This window comes from Aythya marila (assembly GCF_965140915.1).
Source record: "Aythya marila genome assembly, chromosome: 23".
Classification (NCBI taxonomy): domain Eukaryota; kingdom Metazoa; phylum Chordata; class Aves; order Anseriformes; family Anatidae; genus Aythya; species Aythya marila.
In genome coordinates this window covers 494916-520848 of record NC_139064.1, presented here as the reverse complement: position 1 = coordinate 520848, position 25933 = coordinate 494916, and the positions used below count along the sequence as shown (strand labels likewise).

Sequence of the window (25933 nt, the reverse complement as noted above, 5' to 3'; positions counted from 1 at the left end):
CAAAGATCTTGTCATCTGTAACCCATCCCAACTCAAAAACCTATGAGCAATCTCTTTCGAAGTGGAAGCTGGCTGTCCTGTTAATCCAAACTAGAAAAAAAAATTGTCACTCTGTCACCCCAGCTCAAAGGCTGCCTTTGCCTTTCCGTATCTTCCTGTCTGGGATGCTCACCCGCCTGCACAAGAATGAATTCTGAGGACTCCTGGCCAATGCGGTTCACAGCAGTGCAGTTGTAGTTTCCAAAGTCATTCTCAGAGTCTGGTGTCACCTGTAGAAGGAATGAAGGTGCATGCTCGGATCAGAAAACACGTTTCACTCTGCTATTTACATTTGCATTTTGCCGGGGGAAGAAGCAACAATATAGTACATGTGCTGACACACTGAGGGCTGTCCACAAAGGGTTGAACTACAGTGGGCAGAAAACTGAAAGCAAGGAGGGAGTGGTGTTTCCCATTACATGATGCCCTTTGCATTTCTTTGTCAGAAACACCACACAACTTCCTGCCCACTAACAGCGTGTCCTGATGAAAGACTGAACTTCATCAACATCAGAAACAAATTGCTTGATAGCACCGAGCCTTCCTGGCTGCACATCCCTTCTCCCCTCCATGCTTATCCTCACCTCCAGGTAGCTTGCTGATGGAGTGTTGTAGATCTTGATGTTGCTGTAGTTGGAGCTGGGAAGCAGCTGTCCATCCCGGAACCAGGAGATGACAGCACTGGGGTAAGCAAATACCTCGCAAGTGATATTCACTTGATTCCCTTCCCAGGTGTAGACAGCCACAGGGCCCTGAAGCTTTGGGGCATCTGAAAGAAACATATTCGTGAAGGCAATATGAGCCAGAAAAACTCTGGAAGTAGCCCAGTCAAATTGACTGTAAATATTCCTTGTCTGGGGCCCAGTCTGATGTGGGAAAGGGAAACTAATGTAGGAAGAGGACAGCCTTCTCATCCCATGGTTGGTGGTGGTGCTGGTCTTTTGCTGAAGGACATAAGGAAGAAATCCACTCAGTCCCAAAGGCTGTTCCTAACGCAGTGTGGGAGGATAAACGGAGAGCATGCTATGCATCTGAGGAAGTGCAATACTGACATATCCCATGAACGAGGCTGTGGCAGATTCATGGCCCATAGTCTTCCTGGGGTGCAACCAGCATTTCAGCCGGAGTTAACCAGTGCAACCATTTGTGTGTGAGCACACTGCAAAATGTGACTCCAACAGGAACATTATTTCAGACTGAGCTGCTTCTCATGCCCTCTACCTAGATAATATCCATTTCCCTAGTTGTACGTGCCTTTGTCTCGTCAGAAGACGAGGAAATCAGAGGCAGCTCCCTCCCCACCATCTAAATATATGAACCACCCCTCTCCCTTCTTACACTGCACTTCGAGGTACATGGCTTGGGAGTCCTGCCCGATGGTGTTGCTGGCTGTGCATACATACTCTCCGGCATCTGTGTACTGAATTTCTTTCAGAGTCAGGGATGACACCCGAGCGTGGCTCCGCACTACGATGCGCCCATCCAGGGTCTGGCAGAAAAGGAAGAAAGAGTCAGAGGCTCAGCTCTGAGCCTACAGCGCAGACTACAGGGAAAAGCAGAAATGAAAGTCTACCTTGCGCCAGCCCTCCAGTGCTCAGTATTTCAGAAGTGATCACCTGGCAGGTGAAATCACGAGCATGGAGCAGCATTTCCAAAAGCCACTCAGCCTTGTTGCACAGGACCAAGTGCAGTGAGTGCTTAGAAGGACTCAGGTAATGGGAAAAAAAATTCAAATGAAAGACCAAAGTACCAGATGCTACCATGTGTCTTAGGACAGCTGGATAACATCAATCTGCTTCTCAGAATAACAACTGTAGAGATCCAGCTCTGGTTAAAACATTTTTGCTAGCATGCTCTTGCAGAAACCCTCCCCAACTGGTTCTGTGTTTTCACTCTGAGAGAACTCAAGACTTACTCTTCTCTCACTGCTACTTGCTTTGTTTCAACATCCTTGAAATGGCACTGCTGAGAACGCAGACCCAGCCCTCAGAGCTAAATCAGGCAGGATAAAAGCTCAGTTTTCACGCGAATGTGGCACTGAACAGTGAGCAGGGCAAGAAAACTACACGACCCCTCTAAACACAACCTGCTTCAAGGTGTTCTGATGCTTCAAGAAAACTCTAAAGCAAACTCCACTGGTTACATGCCAGTTCAGAAACTGCTCCCACAAGCAGTGTAGGGCCATCAATGACAGAAAAACAAGGAATGTAAAATCCAGGCTACCATCCGTTCCAAGGGACTGCAACCACCCAGGGGTCCCAACCCATATATCATTCCCCCCCCCCCCCTCCTTGAAATCGGATTGCAGCCTCTTTGGCCTGGGACCAAGCCCAAGTGCTCTCTTAATGCACAAGCACAAGTGGCTCTGGACTCCTTTCTCCACACTGGTGCTTGTGATCAGCTTGGAAGCTTTAAAGGACAAACTTTCTCATCTTGTTTCCAACATGACATCAGTATATGTGAACAAATTAGATGCTCTCACTGCTGTGCCTGCTGCTGCAGACCAATGCCACAAACTCTCCTGCCTCTCCTGCACTTGGTCCCTGGTGTTGCTGGAACCCGTTACATATTCCATGAACACACGATTTGGTGTGCACTGTTTCCTGGAAATGGCTAAGGGTCCCTTAACGTGACATTGCTCCACTGTGGTATCTTACACAACTGAAGTGTATATCGTGTCACCTCCTTTCTCCCCAGTGCCAAGATGCCATACGAACAAAACAGTGCCAGGCAGTTCAGATAAAACAAAACCTTTAGCAATAATACAACCTAATCCTGAAGATGAAGCTATATTTCTTATAAAAGGCACACGTAAAGAGAAAGAAAGATCAGGAAAAACATTCAAGAGAACAATATCCACACCAAAAAAAAAAAGCACACCATCAGTTTTCTTAATTGATATTTCAGCCCAGCAGGTGCTAACAATTCCTGGCTATGAAGAGGCACAGGATAGGTTGAAACTTGTGAGGCAGAGATGTGGACAGCTGTAAGCCCTTTACCTAGCCTCCCTGGCTCAGTTATTTTGCACCCCACAGCGTCTTAGCAGTGGTGAACCCCCCTAAGAGAGACAAGGAAGAACTCACGCCATACCAACAGCCAGCTCTACAGAAAAGGGCACGATGGTGCTCCACGCTGCTGACTGCTACAGCTTATCCTGAGGTGCACACAGGTGTTTTTCTCCAAACTCTGACAACCCTGTGGCATACAGTCACCCCGTAAACAGCTGGTAAAGATTTTAACACCCTAGCGTTAAGACAGGAGGGAAATCCATTTACCACCTTTCCCTTCAACTGAAGGATTTTTTAGTCCTTTCGTCAAGTGTCCATGACAGCTTCACACAGGCTCCTCACCCATTTTCCACCCAGGAGATATCATTATAAAGCAGCACCTGAAAATCCTGACCACAGCACTAACTCCAGTGAAGGAAGATGAGTGCTCCTAGCTCCGTGCTTGATCCTCCTCCCATCTGTAAAGTTGGGCTAACTCCTAGTTACCAGCCTGTGATGCAACAGAGGCGCAATTTTGCTTGTAACTGAGTTTTTGTATTAGCCATTGAGTTTTTGCATTAGCCACTTATTGTCAAGATAAGTCTACACAAGCTGCAATACGCTTCAAGAAGTTCTCGCTGACAAGTCAGATACTTTAAGACAGAGAAAATAAGGAATTCAGAGACAGCAAGCTTAATAATCTTAGTGTTCACATTAATAAAAAGCTTGAGACAGAGAGTACGCTGAATACACCAAGGGGGGAAGGGATAGACAATTGTAACAGGAATTAACAGGAAGAAGGAATTAACTTGAGATGCAACTACTCGAATTCCAAATTCTCGAACACAATCTAATCGGAATCTCTGATGCTTTCACTGTGTACAATTCATCTGTTTCAAGAGATTATTTCAAAGTAAGAATGGACAGCATGTTCTCAGCCCCAGGTAAGAGAAAGATTGGTGGGGCTTAAGTTAGAGCTTCCATTTCACTTTGTTTAGGCCACATCACCCTTGAGACAGACAAAAAACAAACAAACAAAAAAGAATTCAAGATAGTCAGAGCCTCCACAAAGCTGATTCTAAACATACAGATTGGAGTTATCTGGTCCTGGTAGCTCATTTGGTTCTCCACCTGACCTCTATTTATTTGCTTGGAAACAGTTTCTGGTCCATTTTGAAGCAAGCATTTCTACAGATCAGGGGAACGTAATGGTGTATTAATGTGTATAGAGTACACATATAGATGTATAACGATCATTATTATGTTTAAAATATAGCACTGAGTGTGAAAGAAAACAAACCAAACTTGCATCAAACACTCACTGTGTTATCCTGCACCCTTTCACTGACCCTTGCAAATTCAAGTCAAATAACAATAATTTGGGAATTGGGAACATTTTTTTTTTTTTTTAAATATAACTTGTGAAAGATTTAACTGCATTGATTTTGAAATGGAACATGATGCAGTTGTCCTTTAAAAGAAGGTCAAAACTCAAGAAGTGCCATGAGCAAACAGATGAGTTGGCTGGAGCAACAGGCTATGCTTAGGAAAAAAAAAAAAAAAAAAAAAACATCCCAGAATGCATATTGGGGCTAATTCTTGAAACTCTAGAAAGAAAACATGATCCACGCTTGTAGCATACAAGGAAATCATGAAAGCAGTATTTGTCAGGTATCGCATTGGTCTTCCCTACCTTCCCCCCCCCCATTTTTTTTTGAAGTGTCAACCAGGATTACTCACTTCCAACACAGCTAGTTTGCTCATTCAGAAGCACATCACTACATGCCAAGCAATGTCTAACTATTAGCTGTTTCTTTTATGTATTAATATTTAATTTATTCATAATATTAATGCTGGTTTAGTTGGCGTGGTTGCTGGACTAGAGATTTGTTAATCTGTAATACTTAAAAAGAACAACAGAAAACCTAAGAAGTTTGCTAAAGCTCTGGTGATCTTATACCTCTTGCTTCTCGGGCCGGGTCCATGAAGCCTGGAGAGAACAGATATAGAACACAACAACAACAGGAAAAAAAAAAGGCAATAAAAGTTTATCAAAGGTTGCTTTTAGGTATCATAGTGTATGTACCACACTACTTTCTTTGTACATGCAGGCTCCAAGTTGTGTATCTTGTGCTGGGGGTGATCGCAATTTCCATTTCCCAACCTCAATTTCCATTTGCATTCAGAATACAATATCCTAAAAACTGATCTTCAAGTGACTAAACAAGGGCTAATCATACCTAAAGACTTCTGTTCTTAAATTGGATGACTATTTCCTCTGTCAGATCTCACCAGTTCTACAAACAGGCCCCCAGCACCCAAGGTAAATGATTCTGATGACCTAAGTCACTTAATTGCAAAGTTCTCCACCAGTTTGTTGGCCACCCAGGCATGCTAATTACTATTAATGCTTACAGCATTGAACTGATCATGCATTTGCACAGGTTTTTACATGCAAACTGTGCCAGGAGTAGGAGGTCCTCAAGCTGCAGAGCACTGAAACACTCTGACCCCTGCACAGGACGCACCAGGGCAGAACCACGGACCTCCAGCTGACCACATCCAGTCATTAGGGTTAGGGATGTGCACACCCAATCCTTACTGGGCTCGGGACAACCAAACTACAGGCATCAGTGGAACATGCACAAACCGTACTGATAAACATACATTTCCCATTCAGAGAGAGACAGCAACAGCGTGGACCATATTCACTCTGGTTTGCAAAGACCAAAGTCGCTGAGTTCCCCTTTTCCCGCTATGAATTTCACGTGTTTTTCTTCTGATGTCTATTTCCATCTCAATTTGATCCATTTCAAATTTAGTAGGCAAAAATCACCTGCTAATATCACAGCTATGATAGCATTTTTGAACGTGGGGCACAAGCATTGCTTGCACGTGGATACAACAGCATACAGAAAAGTGACATTACAGAAATGGAGATGAAAGTTAAAGAAATGAGAATAAAAAGCACAGTATTGTTTCCACAGTGCTTCCAGTGAAAAATACGAGACTGAAGTATTAACAAATGGTACAGACAGCCTCATTTTATACCATCTTAGATAAAAGCTGGCTATTTACTTCTAACTTGAGGCCTCAGGTGGACCCACCTAAAGAAAAAGCTCACCAGCACACGCATGGGCTGCCCTGCACTCCCATAACCTCATCATGTCTATAGATCTAGATCTCTTGTGCACAAGTTCCTGAAAACCGAGCAGGCAAGCGTCATCAGAATTCAGCATAATCCCTTTTCCATGTACAAGTTCTCTCTACCTGAGCTAGCCAGGGGACTGCCTCATTTGTATCACCCATTTCAATCCTCTCCAATGAGTTTCTATAGCATCAGCACAGAGGGATGGAAAATCAGATGTGCCTTTATCCAGTGGTGTTCACCACCTGCCAACCTAGAGGAAGAGGGAGGGAAAAAGCCTGTTCCCACATTCCTTGAGCTTGCTGCTTCTTTGTACTGGGGCTGGCGGGCGTGGGGGAACAGCAGAACCACCACCTCCATCCTGGAGAGCTTCAGCTTAGCTCTTCCTCACTGAGAGCAACAGATACACAACCTCACGTCTGTAGGAGGCACATTCCCTCTCATATGCACGCCAGCACCTTCCCTTCAACTAGGGAGCAAGGAGTTAAATAGGAGCATCTTCGATTACAAGGGAGTTCCGGGGATCTGACATTGTCTCTGCATCACTGAACATATACCTGCTGCCTGCAATAGCAAGATGTTAGAAGACCTGCAGAAAAGCATTACCTGTTCCCCAGCCCTTTCCTCACACACTGAGCTACACTGCTGGGCAAGAAACGCAAGACTGTCTCAGCAACTGTTTCAAGGAAGTTCATGTGAGAGTAGCCAGTTATTGCTTCATCCAAAAATCTGTCAGGAAGTATAACTGTGTCTGCAATGAAATCATAAAACCCGCACACACCAATATACAATAGATTAAAACTACATAGACACTGAAGTGGAGTTGATATTCTGCAAGAGAGGTAGAAGAAATGTGTCTCTATTAAAGGGAATAATGTCTAGCAAAGGCGATGAGGAATACAGCATACTGGCCTAAATCAGCATTACAAGAGGTAACAACAAAAAAAAAATTCTCCAAGTTTTTCCTTAATAACATGTTTCTACATTAGCAACCAAAGTAAACCACTTTTTTTTCCCTCCTCTTAAAGTACCAAGAAGTACCTAACTCATGGGAGTTAAGGCACCTGTACACCTTGAAAAATAAGGACTGGCGTATGGTTACAGGAGTAAACAACCTGTAGCAAGACAGATGCATCCGAGTTTCTAACGCATGTTCAGAATTAGGGCTCAGTATTTTTAGAAACTGTTCTGTCTCTCCCACACCATCCATTTACCTGTGCTGTCCCAGAGACAGTAAGTGGATGGTAAACTGAAGGTACACATCATAGCATGTCATCAGAGCTATTCTGACCTGGGGATTTTCTGGAGGTCTGTACCATTCACCTGAACTTGCAACACGAGATTGAGAATGAGAAAAAGCAAAGAGAGAGAGAAGAAAATCCTGCCTCCAAAGTGAATGGCATATGATAGCACACCTTTGTTGCAAAGGTTTGAACCAGTACACAATGAACATGATGGTACCTCAAACCTCTGATTTTCTCCTCCTCTACTAAGAAACTACCAGAATATGTAACATCATTCCTTAATATCCATCACTGCATTAAAGAGGACATGTGAGAGTCTCAAAAATGCTTAGCAGTTTTGCCACTGAGATCTCATTAGTTTAATTGGGCTGGACAGACAGGACTCTCTGTAAACAGGCTCTCCTACAGACTTCTGCTTGATTTAGTCTTATTTCGGTTCTAATATTCTTCTCTGTCAAAGCTCTGTTCCCTGGCTGGATTCCAAATTCTAATGCTAGAAGTGCTGGAGCATTTAACTCCTCCCATCACACTCCTAGACTGAGACTAGACCATGAATATCCTTACCATAGAAAAACAGGTCCGCCAATCATACTGTAGTCAAAGCCCAAGCACACAGCTTTCAAAGGCAATGGGAATTTCTCCCTAAACTTTGCAGAGATTGACACAAACCTTTGAATCCAGAAGACATGAAGATTTATCTGGTGAGGGGAAATTAAAGCTAAAAATCTTTGGCAACCCTGATAAAAAAAGTTACACATTACTGACATGGTGAAGAGCTGACACCATGGAGGGAATATAAAAAGCTCATTTAGGAGGCTGTAGTGCAGAATGGTAGCTACGTGGATGGCTGACAGTGGTTACCTCTAAGACCTGACATGTCTTTCAGATGCTACCTTCATGAGTGAGTCAGAACCCCTCATATTCACAAGGTAGCTCTGCCTTGAAGGATCCTTTCACTAGAAGATTATTAATGAACAGTAATTCCTTATTCCAACTTTGGTCTAAGTTTTCTTCAGCTCTAAACTATGCCTCCTAGTCAACGTACTACACAACCATTACGCAATATTCAGAGTAATAAAGCCCATCCTCATCTTGTCTGGTAAAGGGGAATTCTGTCCAGTAAAAAACCCAGCACCTTTTTCAAAATAAAAAAACTGCTAATTATTTTTGCCTTGTAAGAACAAAGTGATGTGATCCACAGAACAGGTGAACACAAAGGCAGTGAGGTTTTTGTGCTTCTAGTACATGCAGAGTTAGCATACAGAAGGGCAAGAATGAATTAACAGGTTCATTTTGGTCCACTGCATCTTGGAGAGAATACCCCACGCCTCTTCAACTGCCATACTCCCAGATGATATCATTATCATGATGACAGCATGGGCAACGCTGGAATCAGGGTACTCATTCCCACCTCTCAGCTTGGAAACAGAAGACAGAAACCCCATTCACAAGTCTCCTGCGACTGCACGTCCCTTGGCAAACTCCTCTGAAAAGGGGCCAGGGCCTAGTGCTTTGTAAATGATTTCAGCTTGGACCAATACAAGCAAGAATTAAAAAGCATGTTGTCAGCTGAGACAGCTCTTTGCACAAAAGGACACCTATTGCATTACTTCTGCTGTGGAGCTGGCCCTTCAGTAGACAGTCTGTACAGGACTACAAGTGTTCTCTCTATGGAGGCAGGGAATCACCATGATTTCCACGTGCATCTGGCTGTTACCATCATGCAGTGTATATCAGCAAAGGCAGGAAGGTAAGAGCAGCACTGATCCCTGCCAGTGAGACCATGTTTTGGGGAGTGGTGATACCTTCTCTTCATTGCTGATATTCCGGGTTGAGGTTCTCCAAGTGATGGAAGGGATTGGGTCCCCAGATGCCTCACAGGTCAGCGTGATCTGATCCTCCAGCTCCATAGCTGTTTTATTCTCCACATATGTGATTTTGGGTTTTGCTGAAAAGAAGGAAAAACAACACTCATTCAGTGGCTGCTTAGAACAAAGCTTGACTGTAAACAGCAATGTCTGAAACAAGTAACATGGGGGAAAAACGCTTTTAAACTGGCAAAAGTTTACTGCCATATGGAGAAGGACAAAGAGTGATGTGTGAGTGAGGCCCAGGATGGCAATGTCTTCTTGCAAAACTAGAAGACCTTTTCTATCTCAGCTTACAGCTTTTTTGGATTTGGATTCAGCCTTCTGGGCCTGGAAGATATTTCAAGAAGCCTATGAACCTCACACCATCCCCATGCACAGGACTTTATTTATTTTTATCTATGAAGAAGCAGAATGGAGTGGGCATATGTTTCAGACACAAGCTCAGAAATTGTTTTGCCTATCATGATGGAACAGAGGTGCACAGCAATGCTAGGGGAAAGAAGCAGTGTTGGATAAGCCACATCAGGCAGTATTTGGGACAAGGAGGCTACTTCCAGCTTCTACTAGTAAGCTACCAATAGGCAATGGGCTTGGTAAGGGAGGATAAGACCATGCTTACCAAAGACTTTGAGATGAATGGTGGCATCCTGCTCGCCAGCCTTGTTCTCAGCGATGCAGATGTACTCTGCTTCATCACTCTTATCCACCTTCTTGATGATTAGCTCGGACCCATCATAGTTAAAACTGTATTTCTCTTCGTCATCCTCTGGCTCTATTGGCTCTCCATCCCTGCAGAGCACAAAGCACACTGGCTGTGTTGGGGAGAAGCAGTCAAAAGCTATTTGTTTGAGGTTTTATGTTAATGAGAACTGTATTATTACACTGAAACACACATCATAGTCTACACAGAAGAGCTATATACACCACTGAGTTTATAAACACCACCTTAGTGAAAACATCCACAATCACACAGAATCAGCAAACTGTATTCAGTATCTTACTTTGTCCACGTCATGGTTGGCTCAGGAAAGCCGTCAGCATCACACGCTAAGGTGACAGACTGGCTGAGGTTGGCAGTGGCGTTCATAGTGCTCTGCCTGGCACGCACAGAAGGAGGTACTGGAAGAGAAGGAAATCACGCTGAAGTTAGCAAGGGGAGGCAGAAGATGTGAGCAAGAAAAAGCCCTGGAAGGCTCACTGTAAATTTCTACAATACAGACAGATGCCACGAGTGACATAAACCCTTGAACTGTCACTTGCATGTTTCTACCAGCAGGTTTGATGCGTGAGCTCTCCAATCAGCTTAGGGAAGGAAAAGCAGGGATGGAGAGATGCACGGAAACTTGGTACCATGGACAAAAACACTTGTGAGTCTCAAACAGATCAATACCTCACTCAGTCATTAAGCTTAAGCTTTCTCTTAATATGACGATATCCTATAAGCAGCTGGTAAACACTCATGGATGTTTTTACTTGACACAGCAGAGAAAGATTAGTAAGCTGTTGGTAACTCCTGAGTGTGAACCTAAGGTAACATTTCCATCAGCAGCTTGGAGTGCAGGTACTAGAGGCCTTTACCACTTACTAGTCCTAACTCTGCGCTACTCACCATTTACAATGACCTGAATATCTTTGAAGTTGATCTCCCCACGAGCCAATATCCGGCCCTCACAGCGGTACGTCCCTTCATCTGTTTTCTTAATTCCCCGGATCTGCAGGTAGTTGTTGGACAGGACTATAAATCGAACTAGAAGAGAAAAAAGCAAAGTTCATCCAAGGATCCTCAGGAAAGCTCAGCGCAGTTAACAGGTTCTTCACCTCTCCTTGCCCTTTCTGAGTTGGAGATGAGGCTTAATGTAATGAAACTTCCCTTCACATCACATTAAAATGGAGATACTGCAGTAATCAGATCTGACATTGTCAAAAAAGAAAACCAGACAGGGATAGCAGACAAATCGCTCTGGTGCTTTATATTCTAGCATGCACGCAGCTATGAGAAGATAAATACACAAACACATTTACATTTCAGTAGTATCAGAGAGGAAACAAATTTCAAACTTGACCCTCTTGCCCAAGGATGGCCGAATTCAAGTCTTACTACAGTTCCCTTGTGCCTGCAACAAGATGTCAGAAACAGTCGAGGCACTAATGCTCGGCTGGAGGTTGGGCTCTGGAATCCTCCCTGCCAGTGAGATGCCACTCTGGGCAAGACAGTCTGTAGCACCTTGAACTAAAAGGAAAAGCTCTCACCAGGAGCATTTAGCCATTTTTCCTCAGGACTACTACTATAAAGCGTCACAACACGCAGCTTTTCTGTCTGATGACATTTTCTGTTAATCTGAAAAATGCTTCCAGCATTCCCTAGCCTAAGCCAGTGTCAAAGCCTGATGACCGTCGATCTCTGTGGGAACATTACAGTCCTGCCTCTGCCAAATCACAGCACCTTGAAAAGCCATATTCACATCCTAAAACCTAGTGTTACATGCAAATGAATTCTTTCTCCCTTGTGACTGCAACCATTTTGTTTTCCAGAAATCATCTTGAGCCCTGATGGGACATGGAGATTTGACCCCTAAACAGACAAGCACCAATACACCTTGCGCCTTACCATCTTTTTTTAGGATAACATCCCTTCCTTTGTGTTTCCAAATGATGGTAGGAGGCAGCGAGCTGACCACATCACACACAATCACAGCATCATCCCCTTCCTTGAATTCCTGAGGAGTGGGAGCGTTCTTGAACATCAGCTTTTCTGAAAGCAATGGAAGGAGAAAGTCACTGCAGCTTTTTCAACACACCTCAAGCTGTGGTTTCAGCTCAAGCTTGGGGGGAAAAAAAGGAAAAAGAAAACCAGAAGGGCATATTTTCTAGAAATCTACTTGCCCCAGAGGGAAGGATACGCAGGATAACCTGACCCAATACACTGCACTGCGACCCAGGAACTCCGTTTTCCAGCCCTGCATCCCATGCTTATCAGAGGGCCAAATCAACGCTCTGCTTAGCTCACAGATTTGCCCACAAGGTGAAAAGAAAACGTCAGCTTAGAAGCCGCTGCCCAGCTCCCCAGCAGGAAGTGGAGGAGCTGCTATCTTGGCTCTGTTGGACAACATGCCAATAGCTAATTATAAGCCTTCTAAACGTGTGAAGCACTTTACTAACATTAGTCTTATCTCACAGCATGTTTGTCATCCACAGAAGCTGCTCTGTCTGCTTGTTCCTCCTGGACATTTATGCTGCACCAGAATCTTTTCCTTCTGCTCTCTTGTCTTTCGGAGTAATTTAAGCAGCAGACAAGCTGTTAAACACTTGACAAGCAAAGGTCTCCATATCCATTTTCCCCTCAAAACCAAGGAGAAGAATCTTCTTAACACTCTCCTTTCTCCCCTTTAGCAATAGCCTTTTTTAGGAAGGTAAGGTGTTTCCCCCTCCCCAATCACACCTCACACGTGCAAAACAGACCAGAAAATAGCCTCAGAATTGCTCTCTTACGGAAAATTTTGACATTGACTGTGGCCTCGGAGTCTCCCTCCTCCACGCTGCTGACAACACATTTATAGATGCCAGCATCATCAATGTTGGCATTGTAGATGGTGAGGGTGGAGGAGAAGTCGTCATTTCGCACCACCGAGATGCGCTGTTGGTTGGGCGTCAGCTTCTCACCATTAGGAGAAAACCAGGAAATGTCTTTGTATTTGGCTTCCCCTGCCACTAGGGACAATAACAAAAAAAAAGCAAATTGGAATGAGTTCCCAGCAAATATACAGGGCATTAAAGACAACCAGGAGCACTATGTGGAAGACTGAACCAAGGGAAGGGCTTATCGTACCTGAGAAGCAAGCAAAGAAAATTATCTTACACCGCTGTGAATGGTCAGCTGCTGTCCTGCAAAAACGGTATTAGTTGTTTGCTTGTTTTTCATAAAATTAAAGGGGAACAATTTCATTTCAGCTCAGAATGGCCTTCCATGCATCCTGGGGTCCCCTGTCCTGGCCCCTCCACCACATATGCAGTTTGAGGGGAAAAATAAATACAACTTCCTGCTTCAGCTCCACCATGTTATCAATAAATGCTTGTATTTGCTGGCTGGGCTACTTTGTGTACCAAAATGGTGACACTGCTGTAGCCACAGCTCTGGCATTGATCAGCTTAAACCTCCTGCCGCATTGAATGCAAATAAATATTGCTACTAACGGGTTCCAGGCTGCGTCTCTCCTGCAGCTCCCACCTCTGCATTCTTGTGCTGCTTTGTTCTTTGGGACAAGCTCCTACTATTGGGGAGGCTTTAACTGATCCCCACGTTTTCTGCATGCAAGTGTCATCAAAACAGCACTTAGAGAACACTCCCAGTTTCAAAACTGCAACATTAACAAATTAGAGCATCCCTGGATCAGACAACGTTGTTACTTGTCCCAGCTGGTATGCTCCTAAGGAGGTGTGGGCTTCTGACAGCATTCTGCACCCGGAGCTCACAACATCACCCATCTGATCTATGCCAAGCTCCATGATGTGACGATTGGTGTGCCAGTGTACCAATTCCTCCCACTAGAAACCAGACTAGCTGCTTTGAAGAGGACACGTAGATACTAATTCAGGTAACACCATAAAATTGTAGAACCCACTCTGGGAGACATGGAACATGTCAGCACTGCATCTCACGGTGCAGGAGAACAGCCCGGGGCAGTCAGGAAGCTAAACAAAAACTGGGTTTTGTCAGAAAGAAGATGAAAAACAAAACTACAGATTTTCAGCAGCATTAAAATCCTTAGTTGCAGAGGTGACGATTCTGAAGTGACCCAGCACTCCTACTAGTGCTCTTAGCAATTCGTTAGAATAAAAATTTGGGAAGAAGAGGTACCCAACAAAACCAAGCTTAATTCTAATTTCAAAAGATCAAATGGCTGCGGAAAGATGCAAGATGCCATCATTGTGGCTATTGCTCAAGCTTAGAGACAACATTTCAGTTGCTGCTTCTTTTGTTTTTCCATTTTTAAAGCTGTTTGCTGGAGCTGCTTTCTGTTGCCAGCTCTCAAGGGAGAGTGCATTTATTGTTCCTGGTAAACAGCATGTCTTGCCTCTGCTACTCAGTCTCATAAAAATATAAGGGCATATAAGAAAGCAAGAGCAAACAATCTTGCAGCTAGACCCAACAACAGAGCTTTACCTGACTTAATACCTTGATCAACCTTCCCAGCAAACCCAGATGCAGACACCCGACACCATAAGCCATCACTCACCTTGACATAAGAAGAATTTGGATTCTCCAACGCTGATCTCCCCCTGGCTTGGAACAATATCCACTTGTAGTGATGCTGGAAAAGAAAGGAGCATGCAGGATAGGGTTAGACAATCTGAGTTGTCTACAGCAGAAAAGCTTGGCCAGACTTCTGACCCTTGTGCCAGCTCTACATATCCAATGAAGGAGCATAGGGTGGATGGTGCTTGGCTTCATCATCATTGCTCTTTATCAGTATTTGTCTGAGCTTACAGCGCCAGGGGTCCCCGAGAATCCAAGAGAACTTGCTAACATTCAGTCACTTCCAGTCCATCATAAAACTGCACAGAATAACACAGAGTGATTGACCTTCAAATCAGCACCACGCTGTAAAACCAGGCTGTGGGAATGGGGTGCACACCAGAACATCAAGTGGCTTTTTGGGGCACCTCTGAGTGGTAGCTGGAACTAGCTCCACGACCTATTCAGGCAGCACTGCATACAGGTTATCTTCACTTTGGAGATGGCTTCCTGCTCTGTAAGATACTCGTGCCAGTCCCAGTCACCAACCACCACAGATGGGAGCCCGTGGTTCCTTGGCAGTATCTTCCAGTCTAAGCCCACGCAGCCAGTGAATCCAGGATGCCCACAGCAGCCAGAGCATACCTGGGAGAGGAAGGCAACCTTCTCCAGGCCATATTGATGAGGACTGCTGGTAGTTTGTGATTTCTGCCTTCATGGTAGTGACTGAGACTTGCTTCCAAGTTCATCCAGGCAAATTTCACCCAGGTCCCTAGCACTGAAAAGCACCAGCAGTATACTTGGGTGTATTCTGCTGTCTTCTCACAGAATATCATCGATCCTTTGGCTTTTATGTTAGAAGCGGGCTTTTGTTTATTTGTTTTAAATAAGAGATGGAAGGTGTTTTCACAGCAGAGACACAGGAGGTGTTCTGTTGACCCCTGTGGGTGAAGTATCCATTACACGCCTGTCTGGAACCGAGGGAGCCTGGAGTCGGTGAAAGATGATGCACCTCCTGAGATCCCTGCAGCTCAACGCAGACCAATCTCAAAAGAATCATTTAAAATAATCTAAGTTAGATAACAATCCAGACAAAATATTTGAGGATACTGTTGCTGAAAGAAATCAAAATTATTCCTAGACCTTTTAGGTCTCCCTTTGGACATCTTTATTTAATTCACATGTCTTGTCTGTGGGTACTCTCTCTCTTTCCTGTTTTCAATGAAGTACACATTGCCCTTTTAGCTCTTGCATTCAGCCTGTTTTATTTCTGGGTAATCTAATTCCTCTCAACTATACTACTTCAATATAATTCACTCCCAGACAGAACTGCAAATACAAAGAACCAAATATAATAAAAGGCTAAAGGTTTATTAGATTCACTGCAACAAGAACTAAATAGCCTCCTTCTGTAGGCTTATTTTTTTGTTCTTGTTGTTCTATAAATCCTTTTGACATCTGAATATTACATCTGGAATCACGTTCTCAGGTGCTCTTCCTAGGAAGATCTCTGCCATGTGGAATAACTGCAAAGGTACCGCAAAGATCTTAGCATCACATCCAGACAGCTGAATTCCTCCAGAGCAGATTTCTGCTTTGCACTGCTAAAAAGACCATCTAGAAAGACTTACTCTGCTGCACTATTATAGATTTGGGCTTGACCTTCTGCACTACTATGGCACTACTACTAGATTTGAGCAAAGGCATCATTACAAACTCAACAAATGGCTTGGGACAGCAGCTGCAGCAGTGCGCAGCGATGCAGACACCCAGAATGACATTACAAAAGTTTGCAGTTCAAACACTGTAGCAGCCAGAGGCATGAGCAGAAGACAGACACGTTTTAATAAATACAAACCCCCGTTGGGACCTCTTCCCAGTGTTTTCAGATTATGAACCAGTAGTAACATTCCTTATAGGACTTGGGAAATAATTTGGCCCACAAACTGTGGGCTTTAGACAGCACGTATACAGCCTTATGCAGAATTAAGGACCTCTGTCTGCTACCATTAAAAAAAGGACACAAGTAATAAGATTTTCTGATAAGGTGTCTGAACTCAGGGCTCTGCCGCACAGTAGGAGAAGGGATGGGTTTAGAAGGTGGCTGTGTGACAGATGACGCTCTGCAGGCTCCTATCCCAGTGGCAGTTAGCTCACGTGGCCGTGGTTCTGGGTCACACTGCTGGGACAACCCGGGTGCTTCTATTCTAAGATGCTCTCCCTGCTTTCATCTCTCCTCTAGCATACACTGACTTCCCTCAAAGGACAAGCTGTGTAAAAAGAAAAAAAGAACAAGAAAAAAAAAACACGCAGAAAAGGCCCCCCCTCAAATGCTTATTGTAAGGAAGTGCTGACACACTTGAATCCATGCCCTTTACACTTGATTTACCTTACCCCAGAAAAACTGAGTAACACCAGTGTCATTCAACAAACTGCCGCTGTCAGAAGCACTGATTTATCTTCTCAAATTGTCAGTGTCTTGTTGAATGTTGCCATTAAACAGTGACAATGTGACTACAAAATCAGTGGCAGACAGTGCTGTAGTAGTAAGCTGGCTGGAGACATGGTGCAGAAGAGCTGTAGCACTCGTCCGGCCTGGTTCTGTGCTACTTGTCCTTGTTCTGGCACACTTCAGCCTTACAAATAACCCCATAACATCCAGAGCCTGCAATTTCCTACCTACCTTTCTCTTCTCAGCCACCACCAGCTGCTCTAAACTGCTGCAAAACGCGACCAAAGGAAACCCATCAGCTTCCTGCCCTTCCCTGTTTCATTACCAAGCCAGACACCTGGATCAGTGGCCACTACCACGTACCTCATTGCCCAGGTGTATTTTTGTGCCAGACATCCAGACTGCCCCTGTGTTTCAGTGACACCCTGCAGCACAGTAAGGGAACTAAACCCGTCTGTTATTCTGGTCTTTTCTCTCGTCTGCAGATACAGAACTAGACACCAGGGCTCGAGTTCCCTGGAACTTCAAAAGACAAAACTAACAAATGCCAACATTACTTACAACATTGTAGTTCCTAATACAGCTCTTGGCCCACTGTCTGCTGCTCTTTTGCACGAGCTTTAAGGAAACCACTAATGCATTGGTGTTAGCAAAGCTCCTACTCCTATTTGCCAAATACCTACCCAGCTTCTGCTGCAGAATCATTTCTGTAAGCAACTAACATGCTAAAGAAATCTGATAGACGAGCATTGCTGGCACTAGGAATCCAGGTCTCTTTACCTTCTGACTAGTGCAGTCCCAGCTTCGAGGAGTTGAGGTGTTCAAGTGCTTTCCCACCTGTCGCACTGGAATAAGCGATTTAACTTCTTGCAGAACTGGAGCTTTAAACTCTCAGAGAACACAACTCAAAAGAGATGTTGTGGCTACTGTGCTTGGCAAAGGTAGCTATGCTCTGCAGTAACACACAGCAATGTCGGTATTCCTGCACTGACTAAACAAAACACACCACAGACACTTCTGAAAAGACCTTCATCGCTGTCAATGGGTTTCGGTTTCCCAAACGTCAGCACCCGTTCTTGTAAGATGTCAGCACTGAACAGAAGCAGGTTCCGCGTGCACACACACACGGCCCTGTCGGCACAAGGACATTCTGAGAACCTCCCCACATGACTCAAATGAAGTGCCAGCTTGCAGCTTTGGTGATGGGAACAGCAAGGACGAGGCAGAGACAAGCACCATAAATCCATCTGTGCTGCCAAGGAACAGCTATGACATTGGGACACCTCTCAAGGGAAGAGCTTTCTGTTGCGGCGGGCTCTGGTGCTGGCCTCACCACCTCGTCCTGCACCCCTGCCTTGGAGCCCCGGCTGAAGCCAGTAATGTAAAGCTTAGGTTTTCAGTAGGATTGTGGATACCTAGTAAAATCAGTGACAGCCAGAATGGGGTTTGTTACATCCCAGCCAAACTAATCAGACCCCTTGATTTCAAATACAGTAAGATATTTTGGGTTTTTATCACTTTTTTTGAATGGTGAAGCATACATCTGGCCTCCTTGCTTGCACTGGGTGGAGCATGCTTTTTTGTTGAAGCAGTTTTGCAAAACCAACTTTGTTGATTAAGGAAGTGATTAAGGAAGGGGACGGCTGCGTGTCCAGAAGCTTTCAGTCAAGGAAACTGAAAACCAGATCTGGAAATGAGGTATTATCTGAGAAGCAACGTTCCCCTGAATTATTCATGTCAAGCTCATCCATACTCTTCATTTTACTCCAGGGAGAATTCAAACCTAATTGTTCTACTGATAAAGGCAGGCCGAAACAATTTGCTGACATCATAACCTGGATGAACGGGTTCATCATAACAACGAACCATGTCTTAAATGACACAAACAATTGTTCCCTACCTGCTACTTTACTGCTTAGTACATGATCAGGCTCACGAATCCAGCACTGACATGGATTGTAATCACTAATTATTATTTTTACTTTGCAGTTAAGAGAAACAGAGACTATTTTTTTCTCCACTCTTCATTTAATTGACACTGTAAGCCCATTTGTATTCTGCTTCCAACTTCAAGCAATAAAGGCCTTTTTAGCAACACATAAAAACTGCATTAAAAGGCCTCTTCATAATCACACAATAACACTTTTTATAGGTCTGCCCTCCCCCACATCTTTTATCTGGTTACAAAGTTCCCTAGCCCCCCAGAAACGCTGAATAACTCCGCTTTGATTCAAAAAACTCCGTTAATGCAGCTTCGTGTTCGTCTGGAGTTAAATATAATTAGCTTTGCATTTCAACAAAAGAAATGAGCTCAAATTAAGATGTGATTTCGGTAAGAGGCAGGGAGGACATCCTCCCGCTGGGCTAAGACTAAGGCTCGCACAGCAGGCTGTACCTGTGAAGCAAATAACGTGCCAGGTGGAGCAGAGGTGAGCCTGCTAATTGCTGGGTCGTGGTTCTGCATGGCTCAACCCACAAGGACTCAGAGCAGCAGAGTAGAGGAGTGCAGAGATCTGTGGTCCCAGCCCCAGGCCAGAAGCACACCTTAACGCATACCTTAATGCACACACTGCCCTCAGAGACCCCATGAGTGTCCCAGGACCCTGAGTAACTCCTGGGATGGATGCAAGGCCCTCCGCTTCCAGAGGCAGGAGGCACCAGTGCTAACCTGGGACCTGGCTAAGCCAGCATGAGCAGACCTTTTCTCCCTTCTCTGCCCATTTGTTTGCGTGTCCTCTAGGCACGGCTCCGGGTTGAAGACCAAAGAAGATGTTGCCACGCTGCTTTACCCACCTGTTGCCTTTGCTACACAAGAATTTGTCAATCCGTTTGGGAAGAACCAACTGGATGTTCATTCTTCTACGGGTACTGTAGACAACTAATCTTTGGAACAAATGCTGGCAGATTCTCCATGGATTTTCTGCCTTTCCTCTAATTACCCTACATCAACAGCTGCCACATAAATCACCTTCAGGGTGGTGGAAAAAATGAGGGAAGGGATCAGCGTCCCTCTCCGTATGAACTCTTAACTTTCTCTCAGTATAATAATATTACAAACTGAAACTTTTACTGACCCACGCTTCTTTTTAACCTCATCTGAAACGTCTCTTATTAACGCTCCAAGTCTCAGTGATGGTGCAGAGACACACTCCCACTCATCCAAAAGCTCACCCTAAATAAGGTCGGATTTTCAGTCTCTCAACCACTGAGAAAAATACTGTGCAAGCTGAAAAATAAATAAATACATAAATAAAAATAAATCTTGAACAATAAAACTCTACTTGTGCCTACAGCCAGCTCAGCTCACATTTTCTAGCTCCCGCCAACAGATTTATGACCTATGCATGTGTGTCGCTTCCTCAAGCTCTTCTGTGCTGTTCCTGTCACTGAGTATTACTGAAGCGACCCTCTGCAAGTGCAGGCTCTCTACAGACAGCAGTTAGCATGCTATGAATTCACAGTATGAACAAGCTTCGACTAATACCAAAATGGCAAACATATCAGTGAAGAAAAAACTAAGTAGCCTTCGGAGAATCCTTGTGAGGTTGGTACCTCACTACCCTGTCTGCGACAGCCTACAGTCTTAAAAAAAAAAAAAAGAGAAAAACAAGGCAGGGTTGTTCCCCTAAGCATACAGGTAATATATTCAGGAACAAATTCAGATTATTCCAACTCCTGGGCTACCACACTCCAGCTCCTCTTCTGTTCAGCATGTTTACAGGAGCCCTGGTACACCAGCAGCTCCTCGTCTACATCCTGCTTTTATTCTGCCATATGAAGAGTTGTTGGGATCGACTGGATCTAAGCAGCTTTCAGCACCTTCCAGTTTGATGGAACCATTTGCAAAAAGCTCGGGATGCTCATCTGCCTTGCTGCAGTGGTTCTAATAATAGCCTGGTAAGCGAACTGACTGAGCACTTTGTGTTCAGAAGAAAAGAGCTGCTGTGGCCTCAGCAAGCACAATGCCCCAAGCAGGTAGAGAAAAGGAGATAAAGAAAGCTGCACTCATCTGTTTATACCAACACAGCAGGCAGGACTGCAAAGAACAAGCCTGGAACTGTGCAGCTGTGACACAAACAGCAGTGCCATTTGCAGGAACCCACCAGTGGTGCTCTCTCACAGGAGGTCAGACGTTTCTTCAGGTCCTCCAGTCCCTAGCGGGCTTCGCTAAGCAGGTGAGTTGACTGCTCTCACTGCTTTGAAGAAAATAACTTCATGTAGAAAGAATACCAAAATATTTCCCACAACACTGTCCTTACTGTCTCTTAGGTTTTCCAAACAGTCTTAAAACAAAACAAAACAAATTATTCTTTTGAGAAGGAACTATGGGCAAAGAAAATGAAGTGCAGAGCAATAAATAACAGCCAGCCCAAGATTATTCCCAGCTTTCTGATTTCACTGATCCAGCTCCGCATCCACCCTGTAACAGAAGTGCTCACAAAAGCCTGACTGGAACAGCACCTGCAGGGAGCCTTGGTTTATGGCCTCAGCACAGAAGAACAAAACGAATTTAGGGGCCTGGGGCCAGACTGCACTACCTTCTGTCAGCAGGCTTGTGGAGTCTGAATTATGCACCTCGCTTCTGTTGCTCTAAGGCAGCTCTAAATACGGGCAGCCAGAACCAGCTGGGGAGGGACTCGGCATCCATGTGTAGGCTCTGGCTTTTCAAAGAGCTCACCCTGCCTGCTGACACCATCTTTGACACCTGGAAACAAATGGGTTTTATGGAAATTGCTGGAAAGAAATGCAGGCTGAAAGTTGAAGTCTGGAAGCCAACCAGCTCACAGCACCAACTTCCAGTTGCGTCCCCGTTGCTTTTCCTTTGCATTACATTTCTCTGCAACACGCAAGTGAAACTAAGAGAAAATGTGTTAGTGTTTGCCAAATGAGAAGCAGGAAGGTTTGAGTGAGTTTTAGTGGCAGAACCCTAGGTTCACTTAAAGACTGTACCTTTAATTTGGCTCATTTCTAGCTACATTTCCTCCATTGAACTGTGAAGCGCATCCAGAATTCTAGAAATAAACAAAATTGACTAGAAAATAAAGTAGTATGTACCCAGCCTAATGTATACAGCTTTGTGAGTAAGGGCAGAATTTGTAAAGCTTGCGAGTTTGGCAGATGATGGTGAAAGCATTCAAGATTTAAGATACAACAAAGGCTTCGCAAGACAAAGCCGTGCCTGCTGTACAGTGCCGTGTTATTAAAAATGCACTGGCTGCTCAGGAATAGGAGGCGGGCAGCCGGGATTGATCTCAGCTGGTCTGCTGATCCAATTCCTTCTTCCCCAGTCACCATGGTAACTGCTCAGTAATTCTGACACGAATCGGAGGAGGGGACTGTCGATACCTTTGGGGAATAGCAAAACAAAGATTCACAGGGGAAGCGAACAGCAGCTTACCACTGCGCCGTGACAAAACACAAAGAGAAGGACGTGGCCACAGCAACACCCAGAAATGGAAGAAAACAAAGCCACCAGGATCTTCTCTTGACTTTCCTCCAGCCTCCGCAGGATAATACTGCACCTGAAGTAGGTCCACGGTGATTTGATAGGAGCAAAATCCCCCTTCCAAAATGCCTTTTGGCTGCTGGCAGTGGGAGAAAACTCACTCACTTGTTGCTTTAAGAAACCCGTCTGCTTTCCCAAGGCAAAAACGTCTTAATATGCCTCCTAACACAGTGTAACCCATCCGAGCAAAAACCTAGCTGCCTGTGGGGCTGGGCACAGGCCCATGATGCACCCCAGGAGGGACAAAGCCCGAGCTGAAAGCCTCACGCAGCAGCCCAGCCCATCTGCCACCCTGCAAGCAGCCCCATTAGTTCAACTGCACCCTGCCAAAGGACGATGTGTTGCCGAAGCAGCTGCTACCAGCGAGCCAGGCAGCCCGTGTAGCCATGAAAACACTGCCAGGGAATTCAGGAAGATTGCTTCAAAGCTTAATTTAGGTCAAAATTGTTTTGATTCTGGACAAAGTGATATACTTAAGGTGATACAGGCAACGTGGGGCAGAGAAAAGGAACAATGCAGATTCTGCCCATCCCTTGTCCAGGCTGGGACCCGATCCTTCATAAGTAAAGGGATGTTTTCAAATATTGCCCAGGAGTGCTTTTAATTTCTGATACAAGATACACAAAAACTGGTATCGTTAATACCTTCTCCTGCAAAAGCAAAATAAAGCTTCTCAAACATATCAGTACCTTTATGAGGGATGGTTTTATGCCTCTTCTGTTGATGTTCCTGATAAAAACGTTTTATTGCTAAATAGCCCTATTTGCCACAGTAAATATTTTCATTTACCAAAGTAAGCCAGGATGTTTTATGGATCCATTAAATCATCGAATGGACAAAAGTAATTGTAAAGTAAGGAAGTTACAATCTTCTGCTGAACGGAAGCAGGATGGATGAGTGCCATTGCATTATGGGTATGTTAAGGAAGAAAATGAAAACAGGATTCTCATAAAAAAAAAAAAAAAAAAAAAAAAAAAAGCTCAGGATTCTCATCTTCTTGCAGCTAGTTTGTCTTAGCAGCTCTGCTGAGCACCACGTACACATTCATTACTCATCAGGAAGCTGCAGTCCTCTCCGGAGCAGAATTACTGCTTTGCTTCCAATGCAGAAGGAGCGAACGACCCTGGAAGAACCCCTGGGCTGGCAGTGTCATTCTGAAAAAGAACCAGTCCCTGTGATGTGCATCCGCTTCCACTACAGCCTACTCCAAGTTCACCTTCCTCCAACTGTAGTAGCATTAGAGCATGAGATACGATTTTCAAGTCTTAAAAAAAACCCTTTTACCACCTTTTTTAAATGGCAATCTAGTTTTGGAGCACATTTTTAGCAACGATTAACACTGGACTAGCTGAGCTGTGAAGTTTGAAATTAAGTCTTGTCTTAATTGCACAGAAATGATTAATTTCACCATGACCTTCCTGTCACTGCAGTCATCCAATTGACTCGAGGAAGCTGCATTCTAGGTCTGGCTCATTCTTTCTGTGGACAGGCAGCAGCTCCCACTCTGTGTAGCAATTCCTCTGTTTGCCTGACCTATCACAGGTTGGTGCTGGAATTCCTTGAGAGGAAAACAAACATCTCTTTTTGGTCACTTTGGTTAAAAGGAAGAGCAAAGAAAACAGGCAACGTCTTTTCCTGCTTGCTCCCAAGTTTCTCACCTTCTGCCTAGCACTATACTTTTCCTAAAGCGCTTATACCTAGGCAACAGGAATCAGTCCTCATCGATACACCTGCCACGGCGGGCATCCTTTCTGCCACAGACAATATCTGTTTTTCATCCGGCTCCCTGCTCCCGTTCAAAATTAATGAGAGCAGTGGCTGTAACGGTACGCAAAAGACCACGTCAAAAATCAATCCTGTCACTTGGGCAGCATTGCTACCTGGCCATAAATCCAGCGAGGCCGTAATGCAGCAGCGCTGATTTGCTGACAGCAGCATCGAAGACCAGCTGCACGCGCAGCCACTCCTAACCCACAGGTCACGAATTTATTATCTATGAACCTGTCCTTTGGCAGCTCAGGGGAAGACAAAGAAAATCTGATCATTAAAGGGAGAAGACAAAGAAGGACTATTTTTCAGAAGCAGACCACTCAGCTGTTCCTCTGACATCTTCCCCTCCAGACCCTTCACCATCCTCGCAGCCCCCCTTTGGGTGCTAACTACTATTTTACGTCCTTCTTACACCACAGAGCCCCAGCCTGCACCCAGAGCTCGAGGTGAGGCTGCAGCAGTGGGGGGCAGCGTGGGACAATCCCTTCCTTCAACCAACTGAGCCTGGACATGGCTGGCCCAAAGACTCAGGTTCAACAACCTGGACAAGCCTTCAATGATGATGAGCAAAGCCAGCCCAGTCACCTACAGCCCAGAGACAAAGCACTGCCATGGGGTGGAAAAGTCAATGTTGCTGGAAATCTGATGGCTTGCTAAACACACCACTGTCTCTTGAAATACCACTGTAATTTGTGGGTATGCTGCAGTAACATTTAAAGCAGCGTGTGTTAACTGAGAGACCTTTTGCGACTACCACATTTATATAATCTCCAGGATTTTAGCAAACCATTAGGGCTATTAGCATTATCAAGGCATCTTTGCGTTGAATAAAACCTAAAGCATTAATATAATGAAAACACAAGTCAGAAGATTAGACAATAATATGCTAATACACTGGCCTATTTGCTTAACAAGCACAGGAACTTAAAATGCCTTTAGGCAAGAGTGAAACGAGCTTGTTTACTGCCTCTTCTCTCTGCTGCTGTGCTGCTTGTTCAACTACGCTGTTATCAGAACCATCTCGCTCAAGTTACAGGCAAAAAATGAGTGGTTGTCCTCATTCAAGCACTACAACATTCAGAAGAGGAATAGTCTACACGAACTCAAAATTAGAAGTTGTTTACAGCTATGAAGCTCAAAAAGGAGCAGTCCCAGGAAACTGCCAAAAAGAACCAAACTTGTCTCCTTCCCCCAGGTCTACCCAAACTTTCTATAGCATCAGCTGCAGCTGAGGGGATCCAAGTAACCAGTACGTTAGTCTCTGCGCAGAGTTAGAGCAACATAAGTCAGTGCAGTGGCCTCAGGCATCGAGCATTCGGCGTGTGTAATTTATTCTGCGCACAAAATGGCCCATAAAGATGATCGCTCTGCTACAGCACTTTTGATGGAATGGAAAATAACAGGTGAAGGTTGTAAATTACGAGAACTCAGCCTAAGCCATAGCTAATCACCAAGATTACAGAGAGGCAGCCTTGTATTAAAGCCGTAAAGGCAGAACAAAACCAGGACATATCTAATCTGTCCTAAAACCACTGCAACTGTACTGAAACTGCTGATCAAAATTGAAGCACAAATCTTTAATCCTAGAGAAGCAAAATCAGCGCAGCCAGGCTGCACGCACCAACCTCTTATTTCTTCTAGCGTAGCACTTGGCTACGCTCACATTTTTTGTTCCAGCTCACC

At 44.6% G+C, this 25933-nt stretch overlaps 1 protein-coding gene across 5 annotated transcripts in view; it reads right to left on the bottom strand.

The window, feature by feature from the left end:
* NCAM1 (neural cell adhesion molecule 1) overlaps positions 1–25933 on the bottom strand; it is a 104155-nt gene that overhangs the window by 35969 nt on the left and 42253 nt on the right. For 3 of the 5 annotated variants that reach the window (XM_082778028.1, XM_082778029.1, XM_082778031.1), the window contains exons 2-12: positions 14524–14598; positions 12779–12997; positions 11898–12041; positions 10899–11036; positions 10291–10408; positions 9909–10078; positions 9224–9366; positions 4987–5016; positions 1378–1528; positions 624–808; positions 173–269 (exon numbers count right to left, since the gene is read on the bottom strand). In XM_082778028.1, the coding sequence (XP_082634154.1) occupies positions 173–269; positions 624–808; positions 1378–1528; positions 4987–5016; positions 9224–9366; positions 9909–10078; positions 10291–10408; positions 10899–11036; positions 11898–12041; positions 12779–12997; positions 14524–14598 (1470 nt within the window). The remainder of the gene's footprint in view (positions 1–172; positions 270–623; positions 809–1377; positions 1529–4986; positions 5017–9223; positions 9367–9908; positions 10079–10290; positions 10409–10898; positions 11037–11897; positions 12042–12778; positions 12998–14523; positions 14599–25933) is intronic. The other 2 variants (XM_082778030.1, XM_082778032.1) reach the window with 1 other exon arrangement.